The sequence below is a fragment of the Xyrauchen texanus genome, chromosome 3 (assembly GCF_025860055.1).
Source record: "Xyrauchen texanus isolate HMW12.3.18 chromosome 3, RBS_HiC_50CHRs, whole genome shotgun sequence".
In the NCBI taxonomy this organism is placed as follows: domain Eukaryota; kingdom Metazoa; phylum Chordata; class Actinopteri; order Cypriniformes; family Catostomidae; genus Xyrauchen; species Xyrauchen texanus.
In genome coordinates this window covers 34,924,382-34,948,911 of record NC_068278.1, presented here as the reverse complement: position 1 = coordinate 34,948,911, position 24,530 = coordinate 34,924,382, and the positions used below count along the sequence as shown (strand labels likewise).

Sequence of the window (24,530 nt, the reverse complement as noted above, 5' to 3'; positions counted from 1 at the left end):
ACTCGCAGCTGTACATCATCGCACTATTAGCTAGGTAACACCTAGCCAATCACATGTAAGCCATTGCTCTATAAGTCTGCTCACAATCTTTCACATTGCTGTTTCAGTGTGCTAACAATAGCAACCTCTACTACCCCATCACCACCGGTCAAGTCCCGTCCTGCATGGGGATAGGCTCCTCGCCCCTGCCTCCTATCTCTGGCAGGATATGATAGTTCCTATTACAACTATATGATGGTTCCTATTACAACTTCTTTGGACCACCAGACTCGGCTTACGCCAAAGAGAGACTTTACATTTCTATTTAATAGTCAAAAATAAATGTTAAAAATCTTAAATTTCATTCAAGTCTGTGAGTCTTCCTGATAGAAATACTTTTCCATGGATAAAAACAAAGCACATGCACAAACATGTAGCTTTGGAGAGGAAACATTCCAGGCAGGTTCTTTCATGTGCATGCAATCATAGAGAGGAGAAAAAGACAGAGAGAGAAAGAGAAATGTCATGGTTAATGTTGTAACCTCCATTCCACGAGGGAAGGAACGAGACGTTGTGTCGAATGAAGTGACAAAAGGGGTCTTCCTGAGATGCCAAATGTACCTCTGAACCTGAGAAAAGGCCAATGTCTAGTTGGCAGACAGAATTTGCATGCCCCGCTCCGGACATACGGGTATAAAGGGAAGCGGGACAGCGAATGCCAGTCAGGATTTTGCACTGAGGAGCCTAAAATAAGGTACGGCCGTTTACAGTGGTAGGTCTAGTGCTGTAGCAGGAGGGACACATCGTCTCGTTCCTTCCCTCGGGGAACGGAGGTTACAACAGTAACAGTCCCATATAAAAATGCCATGCACTGAACTACGTGAACTGCCAAGACAGGTGCAAGTAGGCTACTGCGTGCTAGAGGCAACTGTGTTTGCTGCACGTAGCCCTCCCCAATGCCCTCAAAGAGGTGTCACATACAGACCTTAGGTTCCCTGCACCCCTGAGGGGGGGGAACAGGTGCTACATGACTAGCATGGGAGCAAGCCCGGCAGCCGCGCCTTTTCTCTCACTGTGTCTCTTCCCTTAACGCTATGAAATGCATCTGGGAAGGCGGTCTTTCCCGGTCCTATTCTTTCAGGGGGAAAAGATCCTGCGGAGGCCACATCCTGCCCAGTCTAGGGGGAGGTAACATGTGGCAAATACAACACGAGGGTTGTGAAGCCGTACGTGGGAAATGGTGCGGTGGTTTGTCCAGCCTAATGAGGGGGGACTATACAAGCACGGTGACCGGGGCAGCGGGGCTGCCCAAGGGAAATGCGGGTCCGTCGTCATGGGGACGTGCTTGTATAGTCTCACTAAGTATAAATTAGCAATAAAGGCAGATTTACTTCTCGTGAATTTACATGCGCTGAATTCTGTGTCGAACCTACGCAGATTATTTCAAATAATTTTATGACACATGCATGGCATCACCCTTATTGAAAGAAAAGACAAAAAGCATCCCCCTTCGCCCCTTACCATCCCCTCCATATTTGGCATGACAAATGATAACAGCGGCCTCCCATTTCTGGATGCATGGAACTTACACAATGTGAGAGTATTAGAACACTTTAGCACTTCAGAATGCCACATTTATTATTACGGTCAATTCTTTCTGAAGAATTTTTAAGTCAAAAAATGAGAATCCATCAATGTTTCTCTAAATGTGCACACTTTTGCTTATTTATTAAATTAATACTTAATTTGAGAAATTAAGACATTTTCTCTCAGTGCACTAACATGGTACACACACCAACGCAAAACTATAAATGCAAACTTCGCGTAGGCCACTGTAAAGAGGCTACGGCGTAGGTTTGACACAGAAGTGTAAATCAGCCTGAATATCACTAAAAATAACTTATTATTATAATTTTTTTTTTTTACTTTATTTCTAACTTTATTTATTTTAAACTCTGTATATTTGTATTTGTCTTAATTGATGTAGTTTTGCACTGTATTCTTTGTATGCAGCAAAGCTGCAGATGCTTTGGCAATATGAATGAACAATTAGCTTTCATGTCAATAAAACACGTTAAAATGAAACAGAGCGAGATGAAAAGAGAGTTGCAATTGCATAACATGCATCATATCTCTACTCTCTCTCTTTCATGTGTGCGATTTAAGAATTACATAACCGCAGCCAGCCACCCAGCCCGGTCTGGGCCATTAACTACACTGTCCATCCATCTATTCCTCTCTTATCCCTCACGACTCCTCCCTCTTTCATCCATCCCTCTATCTACCAGTCTAGAAAAGCTGCTTACCCACACAGTAGCCCAAAAGAGAAGATAATATGAGAAAGCACACACGCACACACACACACACACACACAAACACACACACGTGCCTGTACACATGCCAGAACGGACTAAAAATCTACATATAGACATTTATACTCAAAGACATCCATTCCCTTAGGTGTAAGTGATTGGATTATTGATGAATCGGAGGGGATTTTCTATTGAAAGCCGGCTATTTGTGCCATGGCCTCCTGTCACAGTGCTATAGAGAAAAGCCTTACTAAATAACTCACATCACACATGATTTATTCATGTCGCCACGTAAAAGGACAAGACACAATGTGAGAGGACTGTGTCAATCTGACAGTTACTGTCAAGAAAGAATGACAAACGCAACAAAGTTTTATAAATATATATATGAATTTATTTTATGTATGAAAAAAGCTGAACATAAATGCATATAAATTGAGTAGAGTCAATAGAGTAGTCTTCTGGTAAGATCTGGTAAATTGACGTTGCTTTGGTTTCTGGGGGTCTAACTCACCTCAAAGTCCACTATAATTGTTAAGGTGGCTGTTCTATGTGTTTTTCTTAACACATAGGAAAGAATCCCTGCCTGGCTCTCATTTAAGTTATTACATACTGGAGATTTTGTTACAAAAAGAAAAACAACAACATTTTGAACGAAACAGAACAATAGGTCCATATCCTGGATAAATTCAGTGAGCGCATTGAGCGAACTGATTGCATTCCAGTCAGTAGAAGGGCCATAGCGCACTCTTTTTATCTGTTTCCCTCCATCTTTGATTTTTCTCTCTTACTCTCAGCTTGTTTGTCTGTTGTGACCACATTTGCTCCAGCCTCACAGGACAGGAATAACCATTCTAAAATGTCTTGATAAGATTCCCCCGTATTTATCCTGATGCATAACACTAACAAATATGGTAGCATTCCATTTTAAGCATGTAACACAGATTAGGCAAAATAAACAGGCTTTCTATGGCAGCATCTGATATAGCTTTTATGTCTGTATGTCTTTCTGTCTGTCTGGCATCCTGCATTGAAAGTTTGTGTTCCTATTTATTGCACTCTCTCAAGCGTGTCTGCTTGTCTCAAAGTGAGTCCTCTCTCTCTCTCTCTCTCTCAGGGTCAACAAAGCTATATCTGTATGACTGTTGCAACTAGGGCTGGGTGATATGGCAAAAAATATTATCATGATTTTCTTTCTCATATCATTCGATATCGATATTTATCACGATATACATTAACATCTGCACATTGCACATTTTTTTTTTTATTAAGTTGGCAGAAGAAAAGGAAAAATAAAACCCTAAACAGTCAAAATAGTCAATACAAAACTGCATTGGGGGCCCAGAGACAGCCAAAGCAGTGGTGTCTGAGGGATCTTCTAAATATTTAAATATTTTATAGTTTATCAATCGAGTACAGTTCAAATTATTTTCATATTTCGTTACATTCAGATACCCAAGTATGGAGGCATAGAAGCCCTTGTGACTGAAATTCCTTGAAGGGCTCTTCTCAAGTCTGTTCGGCATAACAGGCCATAAGCTGGAAACCGAGCGAGCTCACGGAGTTCCGGCTCAGAGATCCACGAAGGGAGACAGTCCCTGATCAATTCTGGTCATATTTCTGAGAGCATCTGATAAAGATATTGTGTTACGGGAGGTGAGGAGTAAAGGAAAGCTCTCTTGGAAGAACCACAGCATTTTCTTGTTCCCCGACTTTGCGAATTCGACAATAAATAAACGTGAACGATTCAGGGAATGCAAGAATCTCTTACATCAACGAAAGATCGCATTTCCTCTGATGTTTCTGGCCAAACTGAGAATCGATACTAAGACTGGCCGTAAAATATTGACATGCCCACATCAAGCATTATCCTACATAAAGACATTGGAGTGAGTAAGCTATTTGGTAATTTTCATGTTGCCACCTAGTGGACCTGTCTCACTGAAAAGACACTCGACTGTCCGAGGAAACTGAGTGCCTTTTTCGTTTCGTTTTCTGCTGGTTCGCCTAGTGGCTGGAGTTTGTTTTGACAGCATATCAGTATATAGTCAAATTACGTTCAAAGTTAAGGTAAAATTAAAAGAATAATTAAAATACACACTAAATACAAAATATAATCTCTTCAAGTCAGAATAATAAATTGTGTAAATAAAAAATGTCAATCACTCGTAGACCCTATTGAGATGCTGGTGTGGTGCTACCCACTTTCTTTCTCTCTCTCTCTCTGTCCTCTTTTGTTTAAGCATTCTCTTTTGAGACATCTTTATTCAGACACTCTGGTCAGGTCAGATGTGCAGTGAACATTCTGAGGGTGACCCTCTCCTGAGGAGAAGATGCCCTACCACCCTCATTGTGTTCCAGGAGACCAAAGGAGTAGACACACCCCAGTAGCGCACAACAAATCAATAGACGAGAAAGATTGGTCTTGACAGTGCAATTACAGAGGGACAGAGAGAAAACGAACAAGAGAGAAGGAGAGAGAGAGAAAGAGAGAGAGACAGGGAAAGCATGATAGCGTTGATTTGCAGTCTATTGCGCGTTTAGAAAACATGTTTTATCCTGTTTTTATCATGTTATACATCTCTAATTTGCCATTGCAGCAGAACTGAAGAGATGTCAAACAACAGCTGGTACTGAAGAGACTCATTTTCACATTATCCTTTTCTCTTTCTCTCATTCTGTTTCTCTCTCTTCCCCTTAGTTTGGAGGTGTTGGTCAAATAAATAATTTTGTCTTTCCTTAAACATTTGCTTCTTTCTTATTTTCCCAGATATTTGCTATGTGTTTATCATGCTATCTTAACCTAAAATGGGCTTAATGTTCTAAATTAAAGAAATAGTTCAGACAAAAATAAAAAACTTCTGTCATCATTTACTCACCCTCATGTTGCTTCAAACCCGTATCTCATTCGCTGAACACAAAAGAAGATATTAGGCAGAATGTTAGTCTCAGTTACCATCCGCTTTCATGGCATCCTTTTCCCAAACCGTGACAATGAATGTTGACTGAGTATGTCATTCTGCCAAACATCTACCTTTGTTTACCATGAAAATAAATAAATAAAATATGCAAATTGAACAAAATGAGGGTGTGAAAATTATGAAAGAACTTTCATTTTTGGGTGAACTATCAATTGAACTTTTATTCAATTGTTTTATTTGAGTCAAAAATATGATTTAATATGACAGTTAACCTGGGTACACTAGGTTACAACAATAAAAGTAATTAAGCTACTTCCTGCACAGATTCACTTACTAAAGTGTAAAATACTTTTACAAAACTATACAAGACTTACCTTTTTCTTAGGATTTTGAACTGGTATGTTTCAGATTTATGGTATGCTGATGTTTCAAAGAGAATCTAATTGTTCATTAATAAAGCTCCAAATCTATAAATGCATGGAGGGCGATGAGTTTGAAGATGAGTCTGTGTGTATGTGTGAGAAACAGAGAGATTCAGTGTTATGAATGAGAGCATCTGTTCAACTGAAATGTAATTACAGAGTGAAACACAGACACATATGCTCAAACACAAGCTGACAGGCTGAGGAAAGTTCATAACCTCATGCCATCAATGACAGCAGGTAAGAGCCCCAGCATGCACAGCAAACATCAAAACAACAATAAAAAGAACAACCAGAAAATAAATGACAGTCTGCTCTGGCAAAATAGATATCCTACAGCAAAACATTTCTTACCACAAGAAGTGACTAGCGATCTGTCAATCACACACCATCCAGTTGGAATAAAGTTTAAATTGAACTCTCTGTTAGTTTAATAAGACGCTGCCATTTAAGTAGCCCAAAGTCCTAAGGCAGATGCAGAAGCAGTAGCTGGCTAAAGTGACCCCACATGAGTCCAATGACCCATAACATCTAATGTGACCAACATCCCTGTCACAATTATCATAGAGGGACCTGACAAATTTCCCCTCACCAGAATATTCCACACTTTCACAAACACAATATTTAGAACAAATATAAACACATACACTGCGTAAAGGTAACAGATCACTATATGTACTGTAAACAGTGAGTGTACTTCTGTTTTCATTATCACAATACATTTATGTACAAAGAGGATCTAGACCGTCAAAGCCAAAGATGCTTCAGAAATGAGGCAGGCGGATCGTGTCAACAGTCTCTGAGCACTCACCGGCAATCATGTGAATTCAATGCAGCAGTCAAATGGCAGACAGGATGGAGAGAGGACAGAACTCAGGAGGTAGGAACAGAGACGAAGTGATCTACTGGCCTGCTCTCTTACAGCTCCATTTTCCTCTTCCAGCTGCTGAGTGCTTCCCGCTCTCTGCTTCTTTCTCGCTCTCTCACACTCACGCTGCTCCCGGTTCTTTTCTGGGAAAGGCGGAGCAGAGAAAAAACTCTCTCTCTTGTTCTCTCGGTCTCTCTTTCTTTTACTCCCTCTTCCCACCCCACGATATTTCGCTCTCTCTCTCTCTCTCTCTCTCTCTCTCTCTCTCTCTCTCTCTCTCTCTCTCTCTCTCTACTGCCCTCTTGTGCTCTATTAGTCACTCTTTCTCTAAAAATATTTTCAGTGTCCTACTTCCTTTCTGTATCTCTTTCTCCCGTGCACTCTTTCTGCCAGTGCTTGATAGTGTGTGTGTGTGTGTGTGTGAGTGTTTGTGCGCGTGGGTGCGTGCTTGCGCGTGTGTTAGCATAATGTATTTTTATTTAGTTTTTTATGATTTACTCGGTATTATGTTTGTTTGAATAAGTCAAAATGTTAATTCTTCAAACTTGGGTAAGGATTTTTTCCAGAATCCCCAAATCTAAGAGCTTTCAAGCTATACTGACACCAAACTCACCACAGACCATCAAATTGTTCTGACTCAGGACTTTTCAACGATTGATCAATCCATCTGTCTGTCTGTCTGTCCTGGCCGTTGGGCCTGTAAAAACTTCAAACTTAAAGCTTTTAAAACTATTTGAAATGGTCAGGTCAGGCTTTTTAAAGTAAACATGATTTGTCTTGATAAACTTCACCTGTCAAGTTACTGCTCTCATAAATATAAGCATGCTGACAATGTCTTGCTGTTTTCTATGTGTACAGCACTGTTAGTCCAAGACAAATACCTTTGGGGACAATAAAGTATATTTAAATTTCATTTGAATCAAAGATTTCACTCACACTTTTACAAACAAAAGCACATGTGACTCTCATATTCAAGTTTTATTTAATCAGATGTCTGACTTTCATCGCAAATCAATACTCACCATGACTGTGACAAAGTACACTGCATATAATCCACCAAAGCAACTTTTCTTGTGCTAAATATTGTTGGTAATTTCAGACTTATAGAACATAAATAATACAATAACACGCAATTAAAATGCAGACTTCATGAAAACAGTCAGGACAGGGTCAGTCAGTCAGTCCAATCGAGTTGCTTTAAACAAAAAAGCTCTATAATTATTTACTCACACTCATTCCTCTTAAACTCACAAGACTTTTTTTTAAAGTGAAAAACAACATGTAAAAGCTACTCTTTTATAGCCAACAAAACTGCATTTGGCTTAATGATTGTTCAGTTGCAATTTTGCTATATAAAATTGCTGTCAAAATATCATCTTAACAAATGGGATTATTTAAAAATGTTTAACGTGTACATTTTTCTTAATCGCGATTAATCCTTTTACCAATTTCCACATTCGTTTCTTACATTTTATTTAGCTTCATGTGAGTTCTAAAGGTGGAACTTTTGCAATGTGTCTGGTGGGGAAATTATACTGATGTACACCCCAGAAAAACACAACAGTGATTCTGTGCCAACGTTCAAGTGATGGAAAAAGGACCTTTAACAAAACAAACCAGATGGGACAAAATTAAGTACTTTGCATCCTTTGCAAATTGGAATTTTACCACAGAAGGACATCAAATCTTACCCATCACCTACAAAACAAATATGATATACTGTAAGGCACTGATAAGGGACCGTAGGACACAGCATGTTGAAGTCTTTGACACTCTGCTCAAAGTTCATATAATGTCAACTATGTACCCATTGCTGCTGAGCTTTCGAAGCATCAGCTAATGATGACAATTTGTATGAGGTATCATTATTCGGGCAGTGTCAGTGCTAAAAGCAGAACAAGACATTGGTCACTTTTGGGATGGCATACTACGATTCTACTCTTACTATTTCCGTGATATGACAGATTCTGTCTGCAGCGCTTTTTGGAGTTTAAATCAGTGCTTGACCCCCTGATGCGAATCATGTGAATTCCATATCCAAAGTGGATAGCCACAGTCTGCTTGCAAATTAATAATGAATATGCAATCTATGGGGACTTAGTTAGCCAACTTCCCACTTAGACTTTGGGAAACATTAATGTTACTTGAACTGGAGCTATTTTAGTGCATTTAAATCTTTAAACTGTTGAAGGCTTTGTTAAAAAACATTTTAAAGCATTATTGTACATTTTGTTTTGTTTTATTTCCTAAGTAGGAAATAAATGCATTTTGACAGTAAAAGAAGTATATATAGAGTCTAATTTCAGCAATTTCTAAATCTACAGTAAGCTATATAAAGCCCCATGCCAACAGTGGATTACATGCTTATACAGTTAAAAAAATATGTAATGAGATGGTGTTTTGCTTTCACTTTTATTAAAGAATGCACAGATAATCTAGTCAAAATAGTAGAGGCCTTATTAAAATCAGTCATCATAAAAAATACATATCGACTTTGACAGTTTGATTAAAAGTGGCTCTAGCTCAATCTTTAAACTTTATCCTCAGGAATTAGTTCCTCTTTTATCAAATTAAATTTACTAAGCAATAAAGCAATGCTGAGATGTTTTCCCTGATATGACAGTTACCTTGACAACATCACCTCTCTCCTGATCGGGAGGGAGAGAAAGGAGAGATGTGTTATAGAACAATAAAATGAGAGGAGGTAAAATTGACACAAACATTCAAATGCTTTTAATTTTGATTTTACCTGTAAAGACATTAGATTCTATGAGAGGCACCTAAGAGCATAACATGAAAAGGGGTGCCAGTCTATTAACTTTATTAAAGTGTGCATGCATGTGTGTGTGTGTGTGTGTGTCTGTCTGTCTGTCTGTCTGTTAAAGGAGAAAAACTTTTTGGTCCTATTTTGTTTACTTGTCTATTTGTGACCACTGTCAGTTAATGTTATGCTTCCCACCATGCACAAACTCACACTCTTCTATCTGTAAAATGTGCATTTATAATTCATATTACCTTTCAAGGTAACACATTATGTAAAATATTATTTCCTTTGTTCTTCAGAAATAAAGGAGGTCGATACACAGTACCTTGTAGACCTACTGTACTTTAACTTTCACAACGCAACGATCCATTCCCAGTCCATCCTCCACAGATAATTTATGAAGATTAAGCTGCAATTACAAAGTATTTATACCCATACCAAGAAATCGTCATAGTGATGACATCCTAACAATTTACATTTGGCCTATTCAGTTTTCAGCATCTAGGAGGTTATCTAATCATAACATTTAGATGTAATTTATAAATGTAATTATTTTACAACAGCAAAACAGCATTTTTAATTCTATGAGTTGAAACTCATTAAAAACTAAATTATGACTACTTTTGGTGCAACTTTGGCTAATATCATAAGCCAAAATCAGGGACAAAGATAAAATGCTAAATTTTTTTAGAATACAGCCCCTTGATAGACATTTTTGAAAAACATCTATTGAGCTAATTTGAAATCTCAGTTTACAGTTTACTCTGACTGATAATTCCCTCCTCTAGAGCAGCCTGGTTTCTTAGTAAATGGTTCAGCTTGTGGCTGGTATCATGTTTCCTAAGTCTCTAAGTGCCATCTGTGCCAGGAAGACAGACAAACAGCACAAACTAAAACTCTGAGTACATAATGGATGAACATTTGAGAGAAGAAGATGGAAAGAAAGAGACAAAGAAAGGGATGGAAGGTGTTGTGCATAAAGAAATAGTGAGGTCAGGCTGAAGCTAATAAACTTAAATGTAAATCTATATATTGCATTCTACAAAATTGGTGCAGATAAAAATGTGTGTGTACTACATACACTCTCGTGCAAGCAAAAAGCAAAACACATATACAATATGCCCACTCTTACACACACAAAAATCAACACTAAGTATCACACACACGCAGAGTTGTTCTCTATTAAGAGTTCTTTCTAATAGAAGTCACAATCAGACTGTCTGGAAACACAAAATGCAGAGTCATTTTCAGACATTTGAGCATAATAATGCAGAAGAGATAGATGGAGACAGAGAGAAAGAGAGAGAGAGGGAGGGAGAGAGGGAGTGAGGGAGAGCAAAAACCTCAAGTGCACATCAAAACAGCTCCACTCACATCAGCCGGGGCATCGGACACAGAATTTCAACAAAAATCCATTTGGCCCCACAGAAGTCCAGAGTACTCATCCCTCTATCTGTACAAATACAGCCATTCATAGTCTGCTCTAGTCAAATAAGCAAGCACAGACAATTACTACACTTAATCCAGTCAAATGAGATGCTTTTGGAATTAGCAGCATCCGCACATATAATCTCATTTTGGGTAAAGAATAGATAAGCAGCTCAGGCTGAGGGTTTAGGTTAGTAGTCAATGTTAATGCGGCAGATGTAAGGTAAAATAAGCTAATGGCTAAAGCTAAACTGGGGAAATGCTGCCAGCTAATGCCCAGATTATTGAGCGAAATGCCAAATCTTGCACAGAGTGCAAATAAAGTACAAACTGGGGCTGTTAAATGGCCAAAATTATAAATAGAAACAAGTGACTCCTGGATTTCTTTCACTAAATTTGTGCTTTCAGTGATTAAACTTCATAATAATAATATGAGGAATAAGTTGATTATGTTGAACAGTGGAGCTTTTTCTTTAAAAGGCTAATACATACTGATACATGATGGATTTCTTTTTCCCTCTGCTTTTCTGTCCATAGGGCTTCTCACACTAGGCCAGGAGTTTTAGACCTTTAATGACCTTTAATGAAATCAGAACATCCAAATACAACCAACACACAACAATGTTCCCAGTATTTTTATTATTATAATTATTTTTATTTCCAGAATGAAGCAAATCACTTTGAACACAAGTTGTGTGTGACAAAATGGCATTTTAAATTGGCACTATTCCTGTGGTTGAGATTCATTATGTTATTGCAAGGCTCTTATCAGTCCTTTGACAGGCCCTTTGCAGATCTGTGGCAGAACCCTGCCAGAGCAGCATCCAAAAACTACACATGAGCAACAATAATAACATTTAGAAAGCATTACAATGTAATGCATGTGTTAATATTTACACTGTGTGGCCAAAGGTTTGTGGACACCATATGTGCTTGATTAAAATTTTATTTCAAAACCATAGGCATCAAAACCTGATCTGGATACACAACTTGGCAAGTTCAGCAAAATATACTTAATTACGTCTTCATTCGGTAGACGCCATGTGGATCTGATATTGCATATTTTCATCAGCCCAAATATTCAAAAGAGACCTGATTTAGTCTTCTGACCAGTACTGATGATTCTCCATTCTCCATTGATCTATTTTGGTTTAGCTGGAAATTAAAGATTTGGAAATGAGTATCTTGGTGCTTTTGACATTGACCATGCCTCAATCCAGTTGGCCTTTTTTGGCAAAATCGGCAGGCCAAAGACTATTGGCCTTTGGCTCCGGGGAAGCCAAGAGGGGGCACGATGATGCCCCGGAAGTGACAATGGGAAGGCAACTGGCCATGACATGCACTAGCATGCCCTCATTTGACCCGATAGTGGAAGCACGGCTAGTAAGGTTAGGACCTGATGTTGGGTAATGGGGCCTGGCTAACACTTGGCATTCCAATTCAGGTTCAGGTCTGGGCTTTGTGCAGGCTAGTCAAGTTCTACCACACAAGACACAGTAAACCATTTCTTTATGGACCTGGCTTTGTGCACAGAGGCATTGTCATGCTGGAATAGAAAAGGGCTCTCCCCAAACTCTTGCTATAAAGTTGGAAGCACACAATGCCCGAGAATGCTATTGTATGGAGTAGAAATATGATTTGTCTTCACTGGAATGAATGGAGCAACCAAACTCATTAATTAGAATGGGGTGTCAACATACTTTTGGCCAAATATTGTGTATATATATCTATCCAGAGGTGCAAAGGACATCTCTGTCAGACTGGTTACATTCTCAATACTATTCTCAAAAATATCCAATTTGTGCTGGAGCCAGTGTTTCTGAGTCAAATGCTGGCAAAAATGTGTTTACTTTGAGAGCAAATAGAATAATTTCTCATTTCAATCTTGACCGCATAAATAAATGCTGCATAAATTCATGCCCTCTGACTTTCAGACCATCACTCATCATTCCTCTCATCTCACAATACACAATTTCAAAAATTTAAATTTTTACTTTAATTGTTAATTTTAATTATCAAACAAACTAAATTTATGTCAATATATCTCTAGTTTTACCACAACAACTGTCACTTTTCTTTGCATGAAAATGAGCGGAAGCTGAAGAGTAGGGCACAGCTGCAGTCTGTTTAAACTGAGGGATATTTATGGAATAAGAGAAGGAGAAGGATGCATGAAAGAGCATCTTAGAAAAAAAGCCAGATGACAGATTGGATTGCAAAGCTCTGTCGCTTTTCACTGACAAGAAAGGCATGTCAAAAGTGACCTCAATAACCAGTCTGCCAAACAGACACATACTTTCACACAGTAATTGTTGACTGTGTGGCAAATTATGCAGTACGGACACAAGGAAATGCAAAATCACAAATTTATACATAGAGATTTATTATAAAAACATGCCAACGGAATGCAAACACATCTATACAGACCCTTCCCTATTCAGTCTGTATAGTTGATAAACTACTAGGTCAATTTTATTTTATTGTTTTTACTTTTGGCTATTGAAACAATTAAATCTGCCCTCAGGATAGTTACAATTCTAATTAGCAGGGCTTAACAGAATGGCCGCTTGTAATGTTTTGTTGGTAAAGAAAACCTAAAGTTGATGTGTGGATTTTACATTTTATATATATTGTTTTTAATTAAACATTTTTAAACGCAGACTCAATTATAATTAAGCCATTTGTAGGTTGATTTCACCCAAAAGTTTAACACTGTGGAATTGTCAAAACATTCCTGTTTGTTTGAGTGGCCCATCAAGCCCGACATAGCAACATTGGTTCAACCAACGATATGAGTTTACGGTGGACTATCTGTTTGTACAAACAATGGAGGATTGGGGGAGTTTTCTGGAATCAGTTTGAAAACTATAATTCATTTTATTTGCTGGTTCTAGTGGCATAATACACTTCATCTTTAACATTTAAAGGTGCCTACCACCCCTGGAGTCATGAGTTTGAATCCAGGGCATGCTGAGTGACTCCAGCCAGGTCTCTTAATCAACCAAATTGGCCGGGTTGCTAGGTAGGGAAGAGTCACAAGAGTAACCTCCTCGTGGTCGCTATAATGTGTGGTTCTCGTTTTCAGTGTGGCGCATGGCCAGTTGTGCATGGATGCCGTGGAGAATAGGCGTGAAGCTGCCAAATGCGCTATGTCTCAAGTCACAAGCCACCCGATAAGATGCGCAGATTGACGTCACAGAAGCGGAGGCAACTGAGATTCGTCCTCCACCACCCGGATTGAGGCGAGCCACTACGCCACCACGAGGACTTAGGAATTAGGAATTGGGCATTCCAAATTGGGGGAAAAAATATATATATATATTTAAAGGTGCTCGCAGTCGTTTGTCTATGTGTAATCTTGGACATACATTGACACCTAGCGGCTTGGATGCAGCATAATTTAAAATCTGTAGTTTTCAGTTTCAGATGCCATTGTAGAAATTAAGTAGTCACAGTCAGCCATGATTACTTTAATCAATAAGTGAAAGTGTCAAATAATAGGATGGATACTGAGATTAAGAGAGCAGTATTCGGCAGGTCATGTGATTCTAACATGTGGACCCTCTCCATGTACTGTAGTCTTTATGACTGGAGTCTTTATTTAAATGTGAGTGCTCATGATTTCCTATATATTGCAAAATTACAATCATGTTTTTAGGAATTTTAGGAAATATTTAAAGAGTGCATTTGAATGAAAAATAATGTTGGCAGGGCAAGAAAAAAATTATATATAACAACAACAACATAAAGAAATCCTTAGTGTAAAGACCTGCACAGTGGCTAAATAAAGGCTTGAGTAAATTAATTGTTGTTTACCTGTCGTTGTCTACAGGTCTGAAGCCTGGAAGGATGTGTCTGAAACTGCTGTTCCTGTCCAGTTTAGGCTGACTCTTAGTGCGTTTTATAGAGCCCTTTAACCTGCGACTCAAAAACCCCTAATGTGAGAATGAAAGAGAGAGACATCAGAATAATCACAGGCAAACAAAAATTTATTTCCTCTGTTACTCATTTCATATTGATCTTTCACCACCATCTAATACATTCATTCACTTATTAACTCTCCCACTTTATTCACCCTATTTCTGTTAAAGCACCTGTCACATTTTGCGGCTCAAGACTCAACTTCCTTTAGGCAGCAGTTACCATGGAGACAGCAGGTTGGCATCAAGGGCATGGGGAAAGGGAGGCATAAAGTGAGAAAAAGAAAAAAGAAAGAGTGAAAGACAAGGGGATAGAGAGGTACCATAAGACAAGGATTTGAAAGTCAAGGACAAAGTATGATTCTTACTGTGAGGCTAGTATAGTAGAGCGAGAATATGAAAGAATATAAAAGAAAGTGTGAGTGAGAGAGAGAAGGTGAGGAAGGAGCTTTGAGTGCAAAACAGAGGTGAGATAGCATAGATAGCATCAGGCACTAGCACAAGTTTCTGATAAGAAAGTGTTAGTAAACAAACAGAAAGCAGACTTTTCCCCTACCAATTAACAGGTCTGCATATTCTACATAATTAAAGCCCCCTACTGATTACTATTCACAATATATGCAAATCATCACTCACACAGACATCTTTTAATCACAGAGCAATCAGTCAGAGTGTTTCAGCATACCGAGAAGGACCGATAGAGACAATGATAAGAAGATATCAGAATAATAAACAATCCCACCATTTAAACATAACACAAATTTTGAAAATACTGCAGGAGATCTGAAAAAATAAACTATGGAGGGTCAATTGTTCAGTCATGGTATGCAATGTTAAGCCATGTTAATAAGCAACTATCGAACAGGTCTGTCAAACAGGTCATGGATGACAACACTTATCCAAAGCGACTTAAAATGTATTCATGGTATTCAATCAGCATACATATTCCCTGGAAATCGAGCCCATGACCTTGGTGGGTTAATATTGCCAGAACCATGCTCAACCTGTTGAGCTACTGGGAGACAAAAACAGTACAGAACTATCCCTTGTTCTTGTCTTTTCCCACACATGGGGCGAAATCACAAATTAGTTGCGGCATTTTGTGCATGGAATTTCACAATTAAAACATATTCTTATTCACTAACCCCTCGCAATCTAGTTTAAGCAGGTGCAAGCAGCGCTGAAATAGCGCTGTGTCTTCAGTATTTAAATAAGTCATTACCGTTCCTTTCTGCGCAAACATGCCTCTAAATTAGGCTCATTATAGATTGCGCTTTATTCACAAAACTCTTTGAAGTATGCTCTATGCAATAAAAATCACACTACCACCAGAGGAAAGCAGGCAGTAAGCAGAATTTTATGTAAAAGAGATGTTTGTGTACATTTACTTTTGATCATGCCAGCAGCAATTCATCAAATAATGATCAAATGATGACAAAGAGCGTTATAACCAAGCATTTATCAAGATGTGTGCTGTAACACCCATCTATATTGCAAGCAATTCACTAGCATATGTGACCAAATTTCTCGCTATTCGATGAAAATATGTCTGTTATTTGCCCCTGACAAGTAAATGTTCAGATTTCACTTGCCAGTGATTGAGTTGTGTATAGGCGAATATCTTAAGCACAGCTATCCTTTTACTGAATTAAAAGCTGCCATTTAAGAAGCTGGATTCAGTCTCGTCTTTTACTGTGTGATGTAAAAGAGCTCATGAGCATGCACTCTAAAGAAAATGTACCTTATTTGGCTACACTGGGACCTGCAGTGTCATGATTGTACTGCCTCCATTGCTTAAGTTGAGCCGTGATATACAATAGTTACATTTACCTTGCATTTAATGATGTCAACTCTGATTTAGCTTAAACTTTTCCAAGGACTGTTTTCACAACATTCTCCATTTTACAGCATGGCTACAGGCCGAGTAACGTGACATATTATAAATTGATAGAATGTGAAATTTGAAAAAAAAAAAAAACTAAAATGTGATTAAAATGATAAAAAGCAAAAAAAAAAAAAAAACCTTTGCATACTATATCATGTGGAGTCATATGAATACTTTATATATGTGAAGATGCCCCCTTCTTGGTTTGCATCTTATCTTTTTCAGTTTTCAGTTGCATTATGCTTACATGTTTTACGTGCAAATTTACAAGCCAATGGCGATTCCAACTTATCCATAGAAGGTTGTGTAGTCAAGTGCACATTTAGCATGTTAAAGAGATGATTAAGGTCACTGGATCACAGTAGTGAAGTGATTCTGCTGCATCCTCCGCTATATAGTGGTCAGTAACGGCCTGCAAGATCTGAATAGCACAACTTACATCAAAATTGCATTCAGTACAGATTTTAAGGGTATATTTGCGCCGTTGCCTGATAATACAAATCACCACATTCAAACAAACAGCACTTTTACCTGGTGCAATTCATTCTAAGGGGATTGCACACTTTCTCACACTTGTTCAAACATGTACATTAATAAAAAGAATTAGGATGGAATTTCAGTGTTATCAGATTGTGGACGTCAGAATTCAAAGCTTTCGCAGGAGATTTTTGCAAACCAATGTGCCCCAGTTAATTTATTACACACTAGACGACAAATTGGGCCTGATTCTGCAGATGTCAGAAGCTAGAAGGTCAACCTGCTCTTGATTCACAAAGAGATCTCATTTAAATGTAATTACATCTGCATTCAGTTAAATGATGAGCAGCAACCACATTAAAACCTAAGAAAACGGCCACAATCACATTCTACAGTCACTACATGAGACTGAGTTAAGATACAAAGGGTGAAAACTACTGAATATCACCTGCTGTTGATTGCTAAGGATTTTCTTCCTGTAACCAGCACATAATGTGAGACACAATTTGAAACAATTGCTTCCAGCCTGCCTTTGAATCAGTTTTTTTTTTTTTTTATCTCTTGCTAATAAAGCTCACACTCATAAACATATAATTACAACTTCATAACAATTACAGTTCATTCACACAATGTTAATTCTTCCCTAATGCCATTAATAAAATGTCACTTTGTTCTACATTTTGTTCAGTTCTACAGTGTTCACATGTTTCATACATTTGTCTGTATCTCTGTCTAATATCCTGATGTAAGTCTATAAACTATGTAGCCTCTGTTTAACATTAATTTAAAAGCCTATAAATGTAGCCTGGATCTACATATCAGCTCAACATTTAGAAGATTAGACTTGGTCTTAATACTTTATTCCATGTAAAACATGTTGAGTGACCTTGATTTGTGTATTTTCATTCAAAAACAACACTACAGCTCAAGTTTATAGTCTACAGTAGGAAATTATCATTTCACAAAATTGCTTATTTAATAAGGATTGGAGCTTTTATATGGCAGATCTTAAGAAAAAGTAGCAATAAAGATGCCACATATGTGTGTCCTAGTATGAAGTGCACATCTGCAGTCCAGGCTTCATTTAATCAGATGCACACTCTCTCACATACAGACACACAAAAAACACTTACTGTGACCCTGAAGGGTGTAGCAGCAGCAGCAGCAGTTGGCTCCATTGTGGGTGGGGCTTTGTCAGGGGCGGAGCCTGGCATGCTACGCCTCCGCCCTGTTCTCTCAGGTGGAGAGTCTGTTAGACAGAGAGAGAGGTTTTTTTTTATTTACAAAAGAAAATCCTAACCAACACTGCCTCATTTTAAAGGTTTTTACTACTACCAGTCATTAGAGGGCAGTAAGCGCAACGTGCAGCTGTACAGGCAACAAACCACACTTACTCAGCAAACAGCACAAGATGAGGATGGACACGTTCTTGTGTTCAAACACAGCTGGACTGAGCACAACTCCAAATGTAGGGGTTTTGAGCATGTTTTTCTAAGTTTCAAACTATGTTTAACTTGACACATTCTCCGCCTGAAACACTGTGATTATGGTACGCGACGCAACCAAAATGAGACACTCCAAAAGCATCCGTCTGACACATGTGGACATAGACAAGACCTTAGAAAGTCTACCTCGGACAGATGGATGAATTCAATTTCAAAATGTATTGCTGGGTACTGGCCAATGTGGTTTATTGATTTGGAAATAAACAATATTTTGCCTCCTAAAGCCACTTTTTGTATTGTCTTAACAATGCTGTACTCGTCTGCAATAATAATGTAATGTATTTAAATTATCAGAATAATTTTTATTGTTATATATTTGATTTATATTTATTGAAATATAATTATTTATAATTATTTGTTAATTGCGATTAAATCCATATTATTCAATTGACACCCCTAGAGCTTAAACATAATATCACAGACGCAACTAGGGAAACAATTTCAAGGATATTTTAAAAGCATGTAAACACCAAGAACTATGGTGACTCCAAGCACCTCAAAAGCTTTATAACATATTTAAGAATAAACTAACACACAATCTTTTCACACTTATCTTCATCAGAAACACAAATCCCAGCATGCTGTCCAAGAGTGCGCAGAGTGTGCTTGGTGCATGTAATCGGATACACGACAATCAACATGACAACACCTTCCTTTCAGTGACTGATCTTCCACTGTCATAATCAAAAAGCTGTCTGTCATAAACATCCTCACAGCCCATTCATAACGTCATCAGTATGCAAAGCTACTAAATCCTTTCACTCTTCCTCAATGTCCTTCAATGGATCACTGGTGTTCACACACTGGGAAAAAGAATCTTTTTCTCAGTAGGAAAAAGACTTACTGCTTCATTCAATCAGTGTCTTTGGACAGATACACTGATCTAGAAACAGATTATAATAAATGCATCACTCTGATCTCTATACCACATACTGATTCTCCAACAAAACAATATATGAACAAAGTCTTCAGTCAGAACTAATTTTCCCATCACATACTCACACTCATAAGGATCGTTTCACTCAATTTCCCAAATTTCATCCATCTGGTATTTTGCATGAATTTCCAGATGGCTGACAAATGGATAGTTGAAAATAACATGGACAGGAGTTTTTTTTTTCTTCTTCAACCTTCTACATGAATGTACGTATCTGGATTAAAAGGTTTTCTACATAAACATGCACAAGACGAACGGCTCTGACCAATAACATACAACTTGCGCATGCCAATTTATATCTCTAAAATGGAGAGCCCTATTGTGTTTCATTCAGCTGGGCAGTCATGCTATTGTGATGTTTTGAAGGTGTCCTGGACCATTTTTGCACACATCTGTGCACTGTTAATTGTTGGTCTTTTGTAAAAATTGAAGTCTTTGATCGTATTGATGTGTTTCCACACATCAGCGGTGATGTGCATTGTGTTTTAAGAGCGGTACAAGCACAACTTTTAAAAATATGTCTTATTCTGCTGCTGCCACTGATTCTGAGAAACACATGCAGTCCTGTGAATAAACAAACACGGATGATGTGAGATATGAAGACAAGCGTCTCTGCGTTGGCCTGCTGAAGCCGGCTGAAGCATCCAACATAACTGTGGATTGTATTACATTCACGTTTTCAGATTTCAGCATGGATTGTATGTTTTTGGCTCATATGAGTAAGTAAACTATTTAATTCATGAATATTTCATATGTCATGACTGTTTGATAGTTTATGGTGCTGCTTGAGTGAACAGTTTCATATATCCAGATAAAATGTGTTGGATGTGGGCAGGGGCGTGTCTAGGGGGAGGCTGGGGGAGGCAGTGCCTCCCCTAGGATAAGCTCTGCCTCCCCTGAGAATTTGAGAAATAATCTGTCCATCTGATCAGAGGCGGCGGCAGCCGATTTTGCCGGGGCTTCAGGCCCGAATGTTTTGAATGTAGCCCCGAATGTATTTTGAATAGTTGACTGACAAATATGAAACCGGACAAAAGCCTATGTAAACCCCCGAAATCATAAGTTGACTTATTTCATTGTGCTTTGGCTTTGCACATACTGCATACAGCCTGTAAAAATAGACATAGGCATAATCTAGCCTATAGAATAAGTTCCTTTGCTGTCGGTAGCCTATGGGCGACTCCGTTTCTTCCTCTCTGTTGAATATGCAGCAGGTAGAGGAGGAGCTTGCACAGTCGTTGACATCAACTAACGTTACTTAGTGGCGAGTTAACGGCAATTAGCAGGAAAGACAGCAAAAATTAAGCAAATGAGGCTTTGGGGATTTTTCCGAAAGAAGTCAGTGGGTAAGAATTCACATTTGTTTTTGTCCTTAAAGTCTTAAGATCATCATCTAGCTGGCTTTCATCCACAGTAGGCTAAACCTCAAGAGTTGTAGCCTCTAACCTCCTTGTTTAGATTGACGCAGCTTGGTAGCTCCGAGTTAACGCAGTCGTCTCTCACGCCGGAGACTGCGGTTCGTGCCCCGTTTGGAGCGTACTTTTCTTGTTTATCAGGTGTTGTTTTCGCTAAGGATAACCAATAAGCATTAACATAAAATGTATGTGTGACTTGTTTCGTGAAATTAGTTTGTAGGAAATATACACTTTGATTTGATTAAATGGTTTTGTAGAGGGTAGCAAAGATGAGCAACAGACTGAGGAGCAGCAGCAGCAGCTGTGCCAGAATCAGGCATGGAAACTGGTAACAATTAATAAGTCACTTTACTTTAGAGAAAGTTAAAAGTGAAACATTGTTTATCCCAATGATCCTAATGAAAGGATTTTGTCAGATGAATTATTCTCATAGAGATGATGAGAATGATATACAGTTCGATGCCATAGTGTGTCAATGAACTTAGACTAAAGTCATTCATGTATTGCTTTAACTTAGGATCTTATACATCATTTTGACTATTTATGTCAAAAAATATAAATTATTTATATTCAATATTTTTTTTACCTCACTTTACTCACTATAATATAACTCTTTTGTGATGACTTTATGTTAATGTACATGAAAATTCAAGAATCATGATAGATCTTAGGACAATCCCACTGATCTGCTCTTCCCAATACATTTTCTTCAATGGTATTGGTCCACAATTTGACATATGTAGCACTTGATGAATTAGTTGTTTGAAGCTGATTTGCAATAAGTTATGTGCTGTATCTGTTCTTTTGCATCACAGATGATTTGGGGAGGAGAGAGGATGAGTTAGTCGAGGATAGTACTAGAGTGGAAGATTTAGGAACTGTAGAAACAGGCCCAGCCAGAGCAAAACTCAAAGAATACCCTCTCACCAGCTTTGGACTACAGGGAAGTGGTTGCTAGTATGAAAATAAAATTGTCTGGGCTAAGCCCCGGATGTCCTTCAATGCTGGAAACGCCTCTGCATCTGATGATAAATTACAATTTAAAAGTGGATTGTTTTGTGCATATTTTTCCATCGCTAGCAGATGAGTGAGGTCTGACACAACAAAAATCCAGTTTAAGCCCTATAGTCTAATAGGGGCCCTGTGCCTATCTCTGGGTTCCTGGCTTAGAAAAAGATATGCACTAAAACAGATTGTGTTTAGTATAGCTTAATTTTGCGCCGATTTTTTCAATTGTTTATGTTGCCCCCTCAAACAAGCCAAATGCCCCCCCAAACAAGCCAAATGCCCCCCCAAACATGATATCCTGGTAACCCGTCTGGATGTGGGTTATATGTTAATCCTGATTTTCATTTTCTTCGAATTGCATTTAAAATATGTCTCTATTGCAAGGGCAGCATGATGTTAGCCAATCACAAGAGTGGGAATTTACATTGAAGTCTTAAAGGACCAGACAACTTAAAACCTAGCATTTCAGACAGAGGGCCAGAGACAGGGTGGAAAATTATTATATGACTAAAGTATGATTGTTTGGTGCAAAAACAACTTTACTAACATTAAAATTGGACCTCAGGGAAGATCATAAAATTATATATATATATAGAGAGAGAGAGAGAGAGAGAGAGAGAGAGAGAGAGAGAGAGAGAGAGAGAGAGAGAGAGAGAGAGAGAGAGAGGAGAGAGAGAGAGAGAGATGACCTTGCAGGACAGCCTGAATCTGCTGGTGGGTTACTGTCAGACCTGGGTCCTGTCAGTCAACCACCAAAAAACAAAAGTCATGATCTTCTAAAAGCGATCCAGATCTCAGGGACTAACAAATAAATTTTCATTATCAAACAGGAGCATTGAAATCACAAAGACTTACACTTACCTCTGCCTAAAAATCAGTTCTACAGGTAATTTAGCTTTGGCTGTGAATTAACTCAAAGAGAAAGCACAAAGGGCTTTTTATGCCTTTAAAAAATCCATTAAAATTGATATTCCAATTAGGATCTGGCTCAAAATATTCAAATCAGTCATCGAACCAATTGCATTATATGGCAGTGAAGTGTGGGGTCCACCTGTAAAATTTGACTTTTTAAATTGGGAAAAACATCCCATTGAAACTCTGCATCTGGAATTTTGTAAAAGAATAATTTATGTCCAAAGAAAAGCCCCAAATAATGGATGCAGGGCAGAATTAGGCCAATACCCTCTCTTTCTGAACATTCAAAAAAGAGCCATCATTTCTGGAAGCACCTAAAAACAAGTGACCCCAACACATACCATTATAAAGCCCTAAAGTACCAAGAGCTGAGCTCAGTGAAGAGTCCCCTATGCCAGCTTGTCCTGAGACTGACTGAGGTCACACCTGAGGAGATCGTCCAGTCTCAGGATAACGGCACACTCACAAACATTCGGCCTAACCAAATTATACACAAAGAAAAGGAAAAATACCTCACGCATTGGACAAACACCATTAAAACTCAACACAAACTGGAATTTTATTCGGCACTAAATCGAGAGTACACAGTGGCAAATTATCTGACCAAAGTTACTGACAGAAAATTAAGAAAAGCACTGACGATGTACAGACTCAGCGAGCACAGTCTGGCTATAGAGACGGGCCGCCGCAGACTGCCACGCGAGGACAGACTGTGCTCCCAATGCAACCTGGGAGTGATTGAGACAGAACTGCACTTCCTCACAGAATGCCCAAAATACCAACCAATTAGAAACAAATATTACCACAAAATTAACAACATATGCCCAGAGTTCAATGAATGTACCCCGACACAAAAAATGTGTTTTATTCTGGGTGAAAAAGAAGAATGTGCAAATATAGCTGCAAGATTTGTAGTATCCTGTAGAAACCTGAGGGACAATCAGAACTAAAATAAAATAAATAAATAAATAAATAATGCAAATAATAATACATGAATGTATTGATGACCCCTGACCCCCAATCCCCTACCCCTGTTTCCAACCCTATATAATGTTGCATTCATTCTGAATGTTATCTCTTTATAGTTATTATTGTTCTCATGTCCTTGTTCAGTTCCTGTTCTGTTTTTCTATGTAATTGCTTTGGCAATACAAAATGTCTTTGTCATGCCAATAAAGCTCGTTGAATTGAATGAGAGAGAGAGAGAGAGAGAGTGAGAGAGAGAGAGATAATATGTCATGACTACTATAAAACTGGCTTTTGTGTTTGTGAAATCTTTCTTTAAAATAAATGACCATTGTTTGATATTCTGTTGTGTTATGCAATAACATTCATACATTTTTAAGTTTCCAAATACTTTTTGTGTCCACTATAAGTGAAAGTGTATATTTTGTGCTGTGACTGTTCACCCTTGTTTTTAATATATGTATATTACACACACACACACACACACACAAACACACACATATTGTGCTGTTGAAGTTAATGCGTTATTAAATTTTGTTTAATGACACAAATTTTTTTTAATGCCGTTAACATGATAACGCCGTAATATGACCCTTTGAATAAACTGTAGTTCATGAGAAGTGAGTCAGTTGGTGCAAACACCACTAATGTCACATGCATTGCCGTCAGGAAAGCAGATGGTGAGAGACATTATGCTGAGACCTGCGCAAGCATTTTATTAGTGTAGCAGAGCAGTAGAACTTGCCCGCAAAGCACAAATAGAGCTCCTAACATTGTAACATCATTGCAGCGGCAAGACAGCTGCCAT

General features: G+C 38.3%; 1 protein-coding gene across 2 annotated transcripts in view; it reads right to left on the bottom strand.

Moving 5' to 3' along the window:
- Nucleotides 1–24,530, bottom strand: part of dab2ipb (DAB2 interacting protein b) — a 113,911-nt gene that overhangs the window by 73,774 nt on the left and 15,607 nt on the right. The window contains exons 2-3 of one of the 2 annotated variants that reach the window (XM_052102245.1): nucleotides 18,110–18,225; nucleotides 14,511–14,629 (exon numbers count right to left, since the gene is read on the bottom strand). In XM_052102245.1, the coding sequence (XP_051958205.1) occupies nucleotides 14,511–14,629; nucleotides 18,110–18,225 (235 nt within the window). Of the gene's footprint in view, nucleotides 1–6,445; nucleotides 6,778–14,510; nucleotides 14,630–18,109; nucleotides 18,226–24,530 lie in introns of those variants that run through there. The other variant, XM_052102253.1, reaches the window with a different exon arrangement.